The sequence below is a fragment of the Chelonoidis abingdonii genome, chromosome 9, assembly GCF_003597395.2.
Source record: "Chelonoidis abingdonii isolate Lonesome George chromosome 9, CheloAbing_2.0, whole genome shotgun sequence".
Classification (NCBI taxonomy): Eukaryota; Metazoa; Chordata; order Testudines; family Testudinidae; genus Chelonoidis; species Chelonoidis abingdonii.
Window position 1 is genome coordinate 73,123,733 of NC_133777.1, and position 11,009 is coordinate 73,134,741.

The following is an 11,009-nucleotide window of genomic DNA, read 5'->3' on the forward strand; positions in this document are numbered from 1 at the left end:
ATTAGTAACTGCTTAAGCTCTGAATCCCTCCTTTCTCTCATAAGCATCCAAAAATAAGAGTCAGACTGAAAAAAAAAAAAAAGAAGTATATTCCTTGAGAGTCTTTTCATCCTTCTCACCTACTTCTTTCTTTATGGTGCCACACTCACGATTGGCTGCTGAGAGATTCCATATGTGGACCTGGATTACTATACTGCATTCTATTTGGAAACATCAGCTAGTGCAAAATGCAGCTGTCCTCTTACACAGCCAAATTACTCCCAGGAAGCAGGTGACCCCTACTTTCCAGAGTGAACTGGCTCTTAGTGTATAATCTACACAGCGACTGGGAGCATGCCTCCCAGCATTTGCAGACAATCACATGCTAGCTGTGCTCAAGTTAGCTTCCTAAAAATAGCAGTATGGCCATGGTGGCACAGACAGCTGCTTGAGCTAGCCACCCGCCTGCGTACTCAGAAGGCTGGGCAGATTCATACTCCCGCAGCTAGCCCACGGAGCTGCCTGTGCCACCCCAGCCACACTGCTATTTTACCCACACTGGGCTGTACAAAGCTAGCATGTTTGTTTACCCACGCTGGGAAGCACATTCCTATAGAGGTCAACTCTCCCTTTGCTTGATAACATGGCCACTCAGGTTAGCTGAGACTCTCAAGCTAACAGTGGCCAGAATTAAACATAAAAGGGCTACTGGCAAATGAAGGGACCTCGAATCTGGAATTTGCTCCCATCACTGCTCTAAGAGACAGCTGGCTTTCAAGGCCAGCCTATTTTCCTAGCTGTTTTCAGGAGGGGATGGATCATTATTTGGTCGCTGATTTGTATCCTGCAAATTAGAGAGACACATTTAAAATGTCTAGTAAATAGACAGATACTTAGCAAATGTGGATGAGTTCCAGTAATGGAGGATCCTGATGGGATGTTTTTGAAAATATTACTGCCTCAGGCAACAGATTTATTCCATTTTCACTAGGATAGAGGCAAGGTTTATTTTGCAAATCTTATTTATAGATAAAACAAAGGTGCACAGAGGTGATTTATGACTTATTCTTCACACTGCCAGTAAGATCCCACTTCATTTTAGTGTGCTGTCTGTTCTAATCCAGTTCTATCTTTCACTCTTGAAGAATCTGTGCTCACATCTCTCATATCAAGAGAGATGATGCAGGGACCAGTTAACATAAGGAACAACTCTCCAGGAGTTCTAAGAAAGAAAATGTTAAGGCTGTTTTCATGAAGAACTGCAACAGCTCAAAAAAGGAAAAAAGTTTTTTTCATAAACAGAAGAACCAAGGGATGGAGAGAGAGGAATCATGGGATTTTTTAAAAATCTGAGCACTTCCCAGAATTCCACTGGTTTCCGCTAAGCATCCCACAACACACACAGAAAAATCCGAGAACACACACAGCTTAGCAGCAAAGCAAAAAAGGACCATAGGATAACATCAGAGAACACAACACACTTAGTACACGTCAAGCCCATGCCATATACCCAATGGATATGTCTACACAGCAAGCGGCAGTGAGTCTCCAAGCCCAGGTCAACAGACTCAGGTTGATGGGGCTTGCGCTACCTCACTAAAAATAGCTGCGCAGATGCCGGGGCTGGAGCTTGGACTCTGAAGCCTATCCCTCTCTCTAGACTTCAACGCTTAAGTCGCAACATCTACACAACTATTTTTAATCATAGTAAGATGAGCCCAAGTCTGTTGACCTATGTGCACGTTATTAGTATGGCTTGCATACTGCATGCCAACTAGTGTCAATTCTATGCAAATTAACCCCGCCATGTACACAATGCCTTAACCCTCTTTGAGGCAGGGACTCTCTTTTTTGTATTCTTTGTTTTAACACAAAGGGGCCCTGGTCCACAACTAAGGTTCGTAGGCACCACGATAGTACAAATATTAATATATCCACACGTTATGTCCTCACTAGTCAGGCCAAGAGGGGGATTCAGTATCTTATTGCTGAAGCTAAGTAAAGCTTTGAGGAAATAATAGGGATAACAGGAATTCAGATCATATTGGTAGCATAACTGAAATTTGGTCGTTTACTTTCACAGGTGAACTACAAGGCCATCACAAGGCCTCTTGTCTTAGGTCAGAATCACTTTCCAGGGAAAAACAGTAACACTAGAGGGATACTGCCAGAAATCCAAGGACTCAGAACTTTTAGTTTTCACTCCAGCAGAGATGTGACACTCCGATACTTGAACCAATTGTGAAATATTCCTCAAGTACACTGCACGGCTGTTGTCATAGATTTATTACCCTATTTTTACTAAATTACCAGCTCTACTCCTATTTGGGTAACAGCAGTACTTACAGTACTTGCTGCAAGCTATACAACCAAGTTTTGACTGATGTAATTTTCTTGACTGCATCCTGTCTTTCTTGACGAGCCTGTTATGTTTCTAACCATCTAAACACTTAGGAGAGTTTCACCTTATTTCATGGTTAACTAACCACATTATAGGATTGATCAATTTATTCCAACTTTAATACAGTATACAGACAGGAGGTGTGCGGGTATCAGAGAATTAGGGGGATTGAACATTGTCACAGAATGATTCACGTATCAAAAGATCACTTGGGAAAGCGGGTGTAACGCCCACCTCCATGACCCTATATTATTCCCAGATGATGGGTATTAAATGAAAGCTTAATGCAGAGCTTCTTTTCCCTCTCTCTCTCTACTTTAATATGGTGTTGATAGAAAATTTTGAAACTTGTGAGATGGAAGATTAAATTCGACGACTTCAGCACCATATATCACAAGACTGACTTTCAGCTTTGAGAATTATTCTCCCTCATCTCCTAAAACAACAACAACAACAGTAGTAGCAGTAGTAATAACGGAGAACGAAGACATTATGCCCAATAACACGCACTGGGGTTTAATAACATTAACACAATACATGGCATCAGGCAACTGAATGCAGATTTAAAAGGAGTCTAAAAATTCAGAGCAGAAAAGGAAAGTTAATGACAGAAGAGCTTAAGATGACAAGATATCAAGATAATAAAAATGGATAATAATATAGATTAAGTGTGCAACTGGTTAAAACCTTTTCTCCTGCTTTAACAAACATTCCACTCAAAGCAAACAGACTAAATAAGTGTTATCAGCCTTGGCTTTCAAAACTAGAGCTCTCAATATACTGTTATCAAAAATAACTTCTAGTCCTCCCAAACATTCTTGTAAAGCACTTCAGTAAAAAAAAAAAAAAAATGTGAAAACACATATACATGATTGGTCACTTGGGACTAGTCACTATGTCTTCACAAATCTCTAATTTTGTTTTTAAACACACAGTTCATTTCAATCCAGACCTTCAGGGATACATATCTTTTCCATAAGTGATGATAGTTTATTCTATAGAATCTGCATGGCTTGTTTTAAGCAAAAACTGGTAGAGAATAATATTTAACAGAAAGAAAAACAAAAAACCTCACCCAAACTCCCAATATCAGCTTTCCACTGGGGGATCTGGCACTTGTGCAAGGAAAAACTTCTTCACTTGTGTTTGCATAAGGTTTAACTCTAACACTGTTTCAAAAAATGACGTGATAACTGTAAACAGAAGACTGTGCAACAAAAACAGAAATGAGAATATAACATGACTATTGCATTTCCCATAAACCTAGAGATCCTGCCCAACTCTTTCCAGCAACAAAGACAAAAATAAAGAGTTAATAACAAAAACTGCACCTAATTGCAAAGAACAGGACTTGGATTCATGTTATTCAAATAATTATGCACAATACAGGCAAGGATGCTGCGGGGGATGGAAAGTCAACACAGGAACTCAGAAAAATTGTTCTTACTGTGTCAAAAGCTGATGCAGCTTCTGATAGCCCCGTTCCAAGGCTAAGCTCACAGGTGTAGCCCCTTCGTTGTTGCGGATGCAAAGAGCTCCTCTTCCACCTGGCTGCTGTAGCAGAAACCATGTCAACCTCAGAAGGCCCAGCCTCACTGCAAAATGCAACAATGTCTCCCGGGGGCTACTCTCTGGGAAGAAAGAAAAAAAAATGAAATGTGCAGATTATGGATTAGATGAATGCCACTTCCCCACATCCTAGCTACGGGAGTTGAGCCACACTGATGCAAAATACAGTACAATGGTTGGCACAAAACTAGCAGTCTCTCAGAGCCAAAAAGCCAGGCAACCCAAACACTGAAGCACCTGGAAAAACATATGCAAAGGCTGGCTGTTCAAATTCAGGAGAGGCTGGCACTTCAGAGCAAGGGAATCACCACAGCACAGGGCCCTACCAAATTCACGGCCATAAAAAAGGCGTCACGGACCATGAAATCTGGTCTTCCCCGTGAAACCTGGTCTTTTGTGTGCTTTTACCCTATACTGTACAGATTTTATGGGGAGACCAGCATTTCTCAAATTGGGAGTCCTGACTGAAAAGGGAATTGCAGGGGTGCTGCAAGGTTCTTTTAGGGGAGATCATGGTATTGCCACCCTTACTTCTGCGCTACCTTCAGATCTGGGCAGCTGGAGAGGGGCGGCTATTGGTCAGGCACCCAGATCTGAAGGCAGCACCCCACCAGCAGCAGTGCAGAAGTAAGAGTGGCAATGCCATATCATGCCACCCTTACTTCTGCACTGCTGCCTTCAGAGCTGGATGGCTGGAGAATGGCGGTTGCTGACCAAGGGCCCAGCTCTGCAGGTAGCAGCACAGAAGGAAGGGTGGCAATATCATACTATGCCATCCTTATTTCTGCACTGCTGCTGGCAGTGACTCTGCCTTCAGAGCTAGGTTTCTGGTCAGCAGCTGCTGCTCTCCAGCTGCCCTGCTCTGAAGGCAGCGCCGCAGCCAGCTGCAACACAAAAGTAAGGGCAGCAGTACCGCAATCCCTCTACAATAACTTTGCGACTCTCTCATAACTCCTTTATAGGTCAGGACCCCTACAATTACAACACCAAGAAATTTCAGATTTAAATAGCTGAAATCATGAAATTTACAATTTTTAAATTCCTATGACTGAAACTGACCAAAATGGACCATGAATTTGGTAGGGCCCTGTCACAGTAATTTTAATGGAAGTTGTCAGTGCTCAAGACCTCTCAGGATCAGACCTACTACAGAAGCCAATGAGAAAGAGTGCAGTTCCTACATGGGCTTGATATGTGGACTATTTAACTACCTCTAAATAGAAGCTCAGTAAGTTCAAGTAGGCTGTATTTGTCTGTAGTTGCTGGTACTTTTCTCCCACAAAAGACTGAATTGACTTTTTGGCACTGCCAAATTTGGTTTTTAATAACACAGATTCCTCCCTGGGCACAGCAAAAATGCTAAACTGAAGACATAAATCTGGAGCAGCTATAAAAAGAGGACAGTCTATACTTTCTCAAAGAAAGTAAAAAGTGAGGACTTTATTTTTCTAATTTGATTAGGCCTTAGACCAGCTTTTACGGTGCCCATCTCAGCAGACACAGCATTACACAGAAGCTGTATAATTCTGAGTAGCAGCATTTGTAAGATGGGTGTACTCCTCCCACCCTACCCCTCCCCGTCTTTTACATTTAACAATCATGGTCTTATAATTTGATTTAAAATAACACTGTGTCTAAGCTTTCATCTCTGAGAAATAAACCCTTATTCAAAGAACTGAAGCCCTAGAACCTTGCTCTGAACAGCAACAACCAGAAATGAGTTCCAGATGCACTGTGAAATACAGCAGTGTTTCCCAAACTTGGAACACCACTTGTGTAGGAAAAGTCCCTGGTGGACCGGGCCAGTTTGTTTACCTCCCGCATCCGCAGGTCCAGCCGATCGTGGCTCCCAGTGGCCGCGGTTCGCTGCTTCAGGCCAATGGGAACTGCTGGAAGCAGCGCAGGCTGAAGGACGTACTGGCTGCTGCTTCCAGCAGCTCCCATTGGCTTGGAGCGACAAATCGCAGCCAGTGGGAGCCGCGATCAGCCAAACCTGTGGATGCGGTAGGTAAACAAACCGGCCCAGTCCACCAAGGGCTTTCCCTGCACAAGCGGCATCCCAAGTTTGGGAAACACTGAAATACAGTATTTGGAGATCAAAGCATTTGTGATATCTGTACCCAGAACACAGACATTTGGATTTTAAAATCTGCAAGAAGAGGGGGGAAAAAAAAACAACCTAAAGATTTGTTCTTGAAAATTAACAAAGGGTTTCAGCATTGATTGGTGTAGCTTTAAAAGGCACCCTTTAGACTGCAGTAAGCCAAACAAGTGAACAGATTCAGCGAAACACTCTGAATATTGTAGTAAAAATGTATAGGCTTATTAATTTCGTCAACAACTAAACCAACAGATCAGGTTATAACGTGAGTGCATATACTTTTAAGATTTAATCAGGTAATTTCTCTCAAGCACATTTTTGAAGGATGCCACAGTACAAACAGCTAATTCCTTTGTTCAGTTGGGTTTTAAGGGACATCATTAAGGTGTTTAGACAAAAAACAAAACAAAACAGCCATATCTCTGCTTTTTGCCATGTAGCTTTTGCTGAGTTTCTTGGCTGGCTCAGCTCCTGCAGAGCCTAATCTGTATGCAAGTACCAAAAGCTTGCTGGCACAGTCTACCATACAACTCCAAATTAGGGCTTTGCCAACCTGCTTTCTCCCTTCTCCCTTACCCCCACACCCACTACACAGCACCCCAATCCCCGCCTCCTCCTGATTAGAGTAAAGAAAAATCACACCCTGCCGAATATATGAGCATGTGTGAATGGTGGTTCCATCTGATTAGAGGAAGGACATAACCGAGCTTGCTCAGACAAAATACTTGTAGCCTGTGAAAGAGCGAAGAGAGGAACATTAGTAGAGCATGCTACAGCATGGCACTTTATAGATGAATGAGAACACAAGGTATCTTAGTAAGTCAGGAAAAAAAAGATGGCCGACTGTACGGGAAGGGAAATGGGGCCTGAGAAGACAGTAGAAAAGTTGCTGTGGGAGGAACTTTTACAGAGAGGAGAACAGTAGATTCAAAAACGATCTTCCTAGGGGCTTATCTACACGTAAATATTGTACCGCTTTAACTGCACTAGTATAATAAAGCAAACCAACCCTCCTATTGTGGATGCAGTTACAGTGGTATAAAATCATACGAGTATAGCTTATTCCTGTGCCGAATTAGGGCATCTATGCTATGTCTCTGAAGTTAAAAACTATCATTTTTTTTAAACGAGTAAAATTTTCAAACACAACTACATGACTTAGGAGTCCAAGTCCCATTTTTAAAAATGACAGTCTTCATCCATGCTTAAGTCTGATTTGAAAATTGTACCCAACTTATTACAATACAAACAGCAAGTCACATAGAAGATCTTGGATTTGTGTGTTTCCTGTGTTTGGATACTACCCTTACACGTAAGGATCCATATATGCTACACTAATGCCTCTGAGTACCAACATGAGAGAGTGTAGTCTTTTACCAGAAGAGATGGCACTTGCCATGTCGAGCATATTAAACAAAAAAAACCTCACCATCCAGCCTCAGAGTCTGAGGATCTGACTACCATGTGAACTGGCATCAAGCCATCCTAAGAGAGACAAGTATGAATGATGGCAGCCAAGAGACAAAGTACTGTACATGCAACAACTGTGAGTGCTCAGGGCAGGAGTCTGAGCTGAACACATTTTCAACGACAGATGATACAGAACTTACATGGCTAGTGTTAAAAGGGATGTGCCATCTGTGAACTGGATTAACTTTCCAAAATAAAAATGCATCTGTCACTGTGATGGCTGCTCAAAGCAAGTTTATAGCCTATTTGCATCAGACCTTGGGAGGAATGGGGAAAAAGGGGAAAGGCAAAAATTAAGCTATTTCTCCTTTTTTGTTTTTTTGCCTACCAAGAGGGGACTCTTAAGGCACTGGACTTTAGAAATTCAGGCAGAGGTTTGTTTGAACAGATTGGCATGGTGCAGAATGAGCATCCTAAGCGAGGAAGAGTTACGCCGCCTTTAGCATGGATTAGCTGTAGCTGTTTTTCATCATAAATGGCTGAAAGCAGAAATGTAGCAGGGGTCTGCAGAATCACCAAGCAGCCCATAAAGTGGTAACACAAAGCCCTTTGCAATTAGAGAATTACAGAAATAAAGTACATGCAATACTGGAAGGTCAAGGCTATTTTGTTTCTTCCATGTCTCCTAGTAATAGGCAAGGTTTAAAACATATGATTAGTGCCCATAATGAAAGAGTACTTTAATCCAGCTGGCAAGGAATGCAAGATTTTAGAGTGCAAGGGGGTTTTTTGTTTTGTTTTTGGCAGTTGTGGCAGATAAATAAGCAGGCAGTTAAGCTGGGTAACTAAGGATCAACTTTCCACGGAAAACTGTCAAACTCACTTTGTTAACTGACAGGATTAAGGTTTAAGGTGCTTTTAACCAGTAACAAATAGCCACTGAGGAAGAAAACGCTTGAATATGACAGATCTGAGAATATACACAGTGTTCCCTGAGTCAGGGGTTTTATTTTTAATGAACTTGATTGAAAGGAGAGGAAAAAACAAACAAACCATGCTTCCCATGAAGAGGTACAGAGTGAGTGATTGTGGAACTCCCCATCAAATCTGGCTTCCACCCCTGCACCCCTCCCTCTGTGGGAAACTACCCTCTCACCCAGCTCAAACCTCACACCTCAGTGGGAGAGGGAAATGCAAACATGTTATCATCACAGATCAGTAAGTCCCAGATGACCACCTGAACTGGCAACTTTAGAAGAGGAGGGTCAAGACAGTGGGAGGTTGTGCCTTAAAGTGTTGATAGATGAAACACCCACTCAGCTGAAAATAACTGATTTGTGGGTAATTTTTTTTTAATCTTATAAACTGTGATTTTCAAAGCAGTGTACGGGACTGAAATGCCTCAATTCCTACTTATTTTAAAGGGAATTGGGAATGGCTTTGATATCTCAGTTACAGAATCTCTTATTGAGCAGTAGGTTTGGGATGGATGGACTAGGGGGCAGAGACCACTTGTACAAAAAATAATTTTATTTTGCTTGCGACTTTCCAGCCCCCCCACTTTCTCCTCCCATTGCTGAAGATATCTTCCATTTTGTTCTGAAAAAGGTTTTCCTTCACTGTCCAGGTTCGCATTGGTTTGAAACAGTAAGACCACGTGTACCATGCCATGCTGTTGACACAAGAAAGATGAGCTATTCCACGCAGTTATTTTACTGCAACATATAACAAAAGGGGAATGTGAGGGAGTGGACTGCAAATTAATATGAAAGTCTGTAGTTAAAGCTCAAGCATTACTGGTAGCTACTCCAGAGAAACATGTGGAAGATGGATAGATTTAAGCCTCTGAACCTGAAAGAACCGAATTACAATATGAACAGCGACCACTGATCCAGAGAGCCCACCGTCCCTTTCAACCACTACCAACATCTGTTTTACTGCTGCCACAATATTCTGTCTTCTGCAGTCTAGTGGTATCACCAGAGAGACTTCTCTCATCTCAGCATGAGAAAGGATTGTACAGGCATAAATCAAGACAAGCATATCAGTAAGACCCCTTCCTATTTTGTGGGAATAAGGTTAGGATGATTTCAGCCCATCAAGTCCCATTCCAATTTCTACCCTTAATCCACGATTGCTTCTTGTTTCGAACCAGGCAATGCCACCAGCATATACTTTGCTGATGCAAATGTAACAGTACAGAGAGGTGCACTGTGTTTGCATATTATTTCCTTTTAATTTCTATTGATGGCTGAATTTATTCTTATCAGGATAATGCCATTCATACAGCAATAGGTATAATCTATTCTGGAAACAGCTATATTCAAACCATTTGCTTTTGCATAATCCAACAAAGGACATTTAAATCTGGTAACCTTTTATTAAAGCTTTACTTTGAGTACATTCACACAGATGATTGACTCAGCAAGTCCAATACAATTTATCTCGCCGGTCACATTAACCACACCTCTTTTATGCACTTGGACAAGGGTCAGTTGCTTCTAAATGATTCTCATTATTCTAGCCTTGTAACATTCCTCGCTCTCTTTTCCCCATATCATCTTCATACGCTTCTCTCTTCTGATTTTTCTTTCCCTCTAGTATGTAAAAACAAAAGCTTTTAAAAGGGTATCTCCTTGCCACTCTGACACTAATGCTGCATTATGCGCTTACGTGATTTAGGACAGTCATATACTGGTGATTTCGTATGCTTGGTTATCAAAAAAAGACGGTTACTCACCCTTGTAACTGTTGTTCTTCGAGATGTGTTGCTCATATCCATTCCAGTTAGGTGTGCGCGCGCCGCGTGCACGTTCGTCTGAGAAACTTTTACCCTAGCAACACTCGGTGGGCCAGCAGGTCGCCTCCTGGAGTGGCACCACTATGGTGCCTGATATATCCCCCTGCCGACCCAACCGCTCCTCAGTTCCTTCTTGCCGGCTACTCCGACAGTGGGGAAGGAGGGCGGGTGTGGAATGGATATAAGCAACACATCTCGAAGAACAACAGTTACAAAGGTGAGTAACCGTCTTTTCTTCTTCGAGTGCTTACTCATATCCATTCCAGTTAGGTGATTCCCAAGCCTTATGTAGGCGGCGGTTGGAGTGAAAAATGGGCAGAATTGTAAACTGCGGAGCCAAAGGCTGCAAGTTTTCTCTTTGACTGTTGAACCAGATACCATATGCGAAGAACGGTTTATGAGACTGAGGGACCTGGAGTGACCGATGATCTCGTTGGGTAGGTACATGAGTTAGCAAGGCGGCAAGTGAAGCCTGAGCCCTGGTAGAACGCATGTAATGTGGCTTGGGAAATGTGAGCCAAAATCATAAAGTGCGAGTGACCGTTATCACAAGATTGTTATCATGGATGGAACAAGTAGGCCGTCTTCGGGACTGTCCTGCGACCAAGAGTGGGCGGAGTGTTACAAAATGGTTTTGTTAAAAGCAGTAGAGTCCTGTGGGACTTATAGCTAACAGACGTCTTTGGGCAGTGAGCTTTCGTGGGTGCAATACCCACTTCGTCAGACGCGTGTGTGGAATTTCAGGGGCG

The 11,009-nt window shown here is 42.4% G+C and overlaps 1 protein-coding gene across 7 annotated transcripts in view; it reads right to left on the minus strand.

Annotated features, from left to right (window-relative positions):
* AKAP13 (A-kinase anchoring protein 13) overlaps window positions 1–11,009 on the minus strand; it is a 344,553-nt gene that overhangs the window by 182,039 nt on the left and 151,505 nt on the right. For all 7 annotated transcript variants that reach the window (XM_075069695.1, XM_075069692.1, XM_075069694.1 and 4 more), the window contains one exon: window positions 3,828–4,011. In XM_075069695.1, the coding sequence (XP_074925796.1) occupies window positions 3,828–4,011 (184 nt within the window). The remainder of the gene's footprint in view (window positions 1–3,827; window positions 4,012–11,009) is intronic.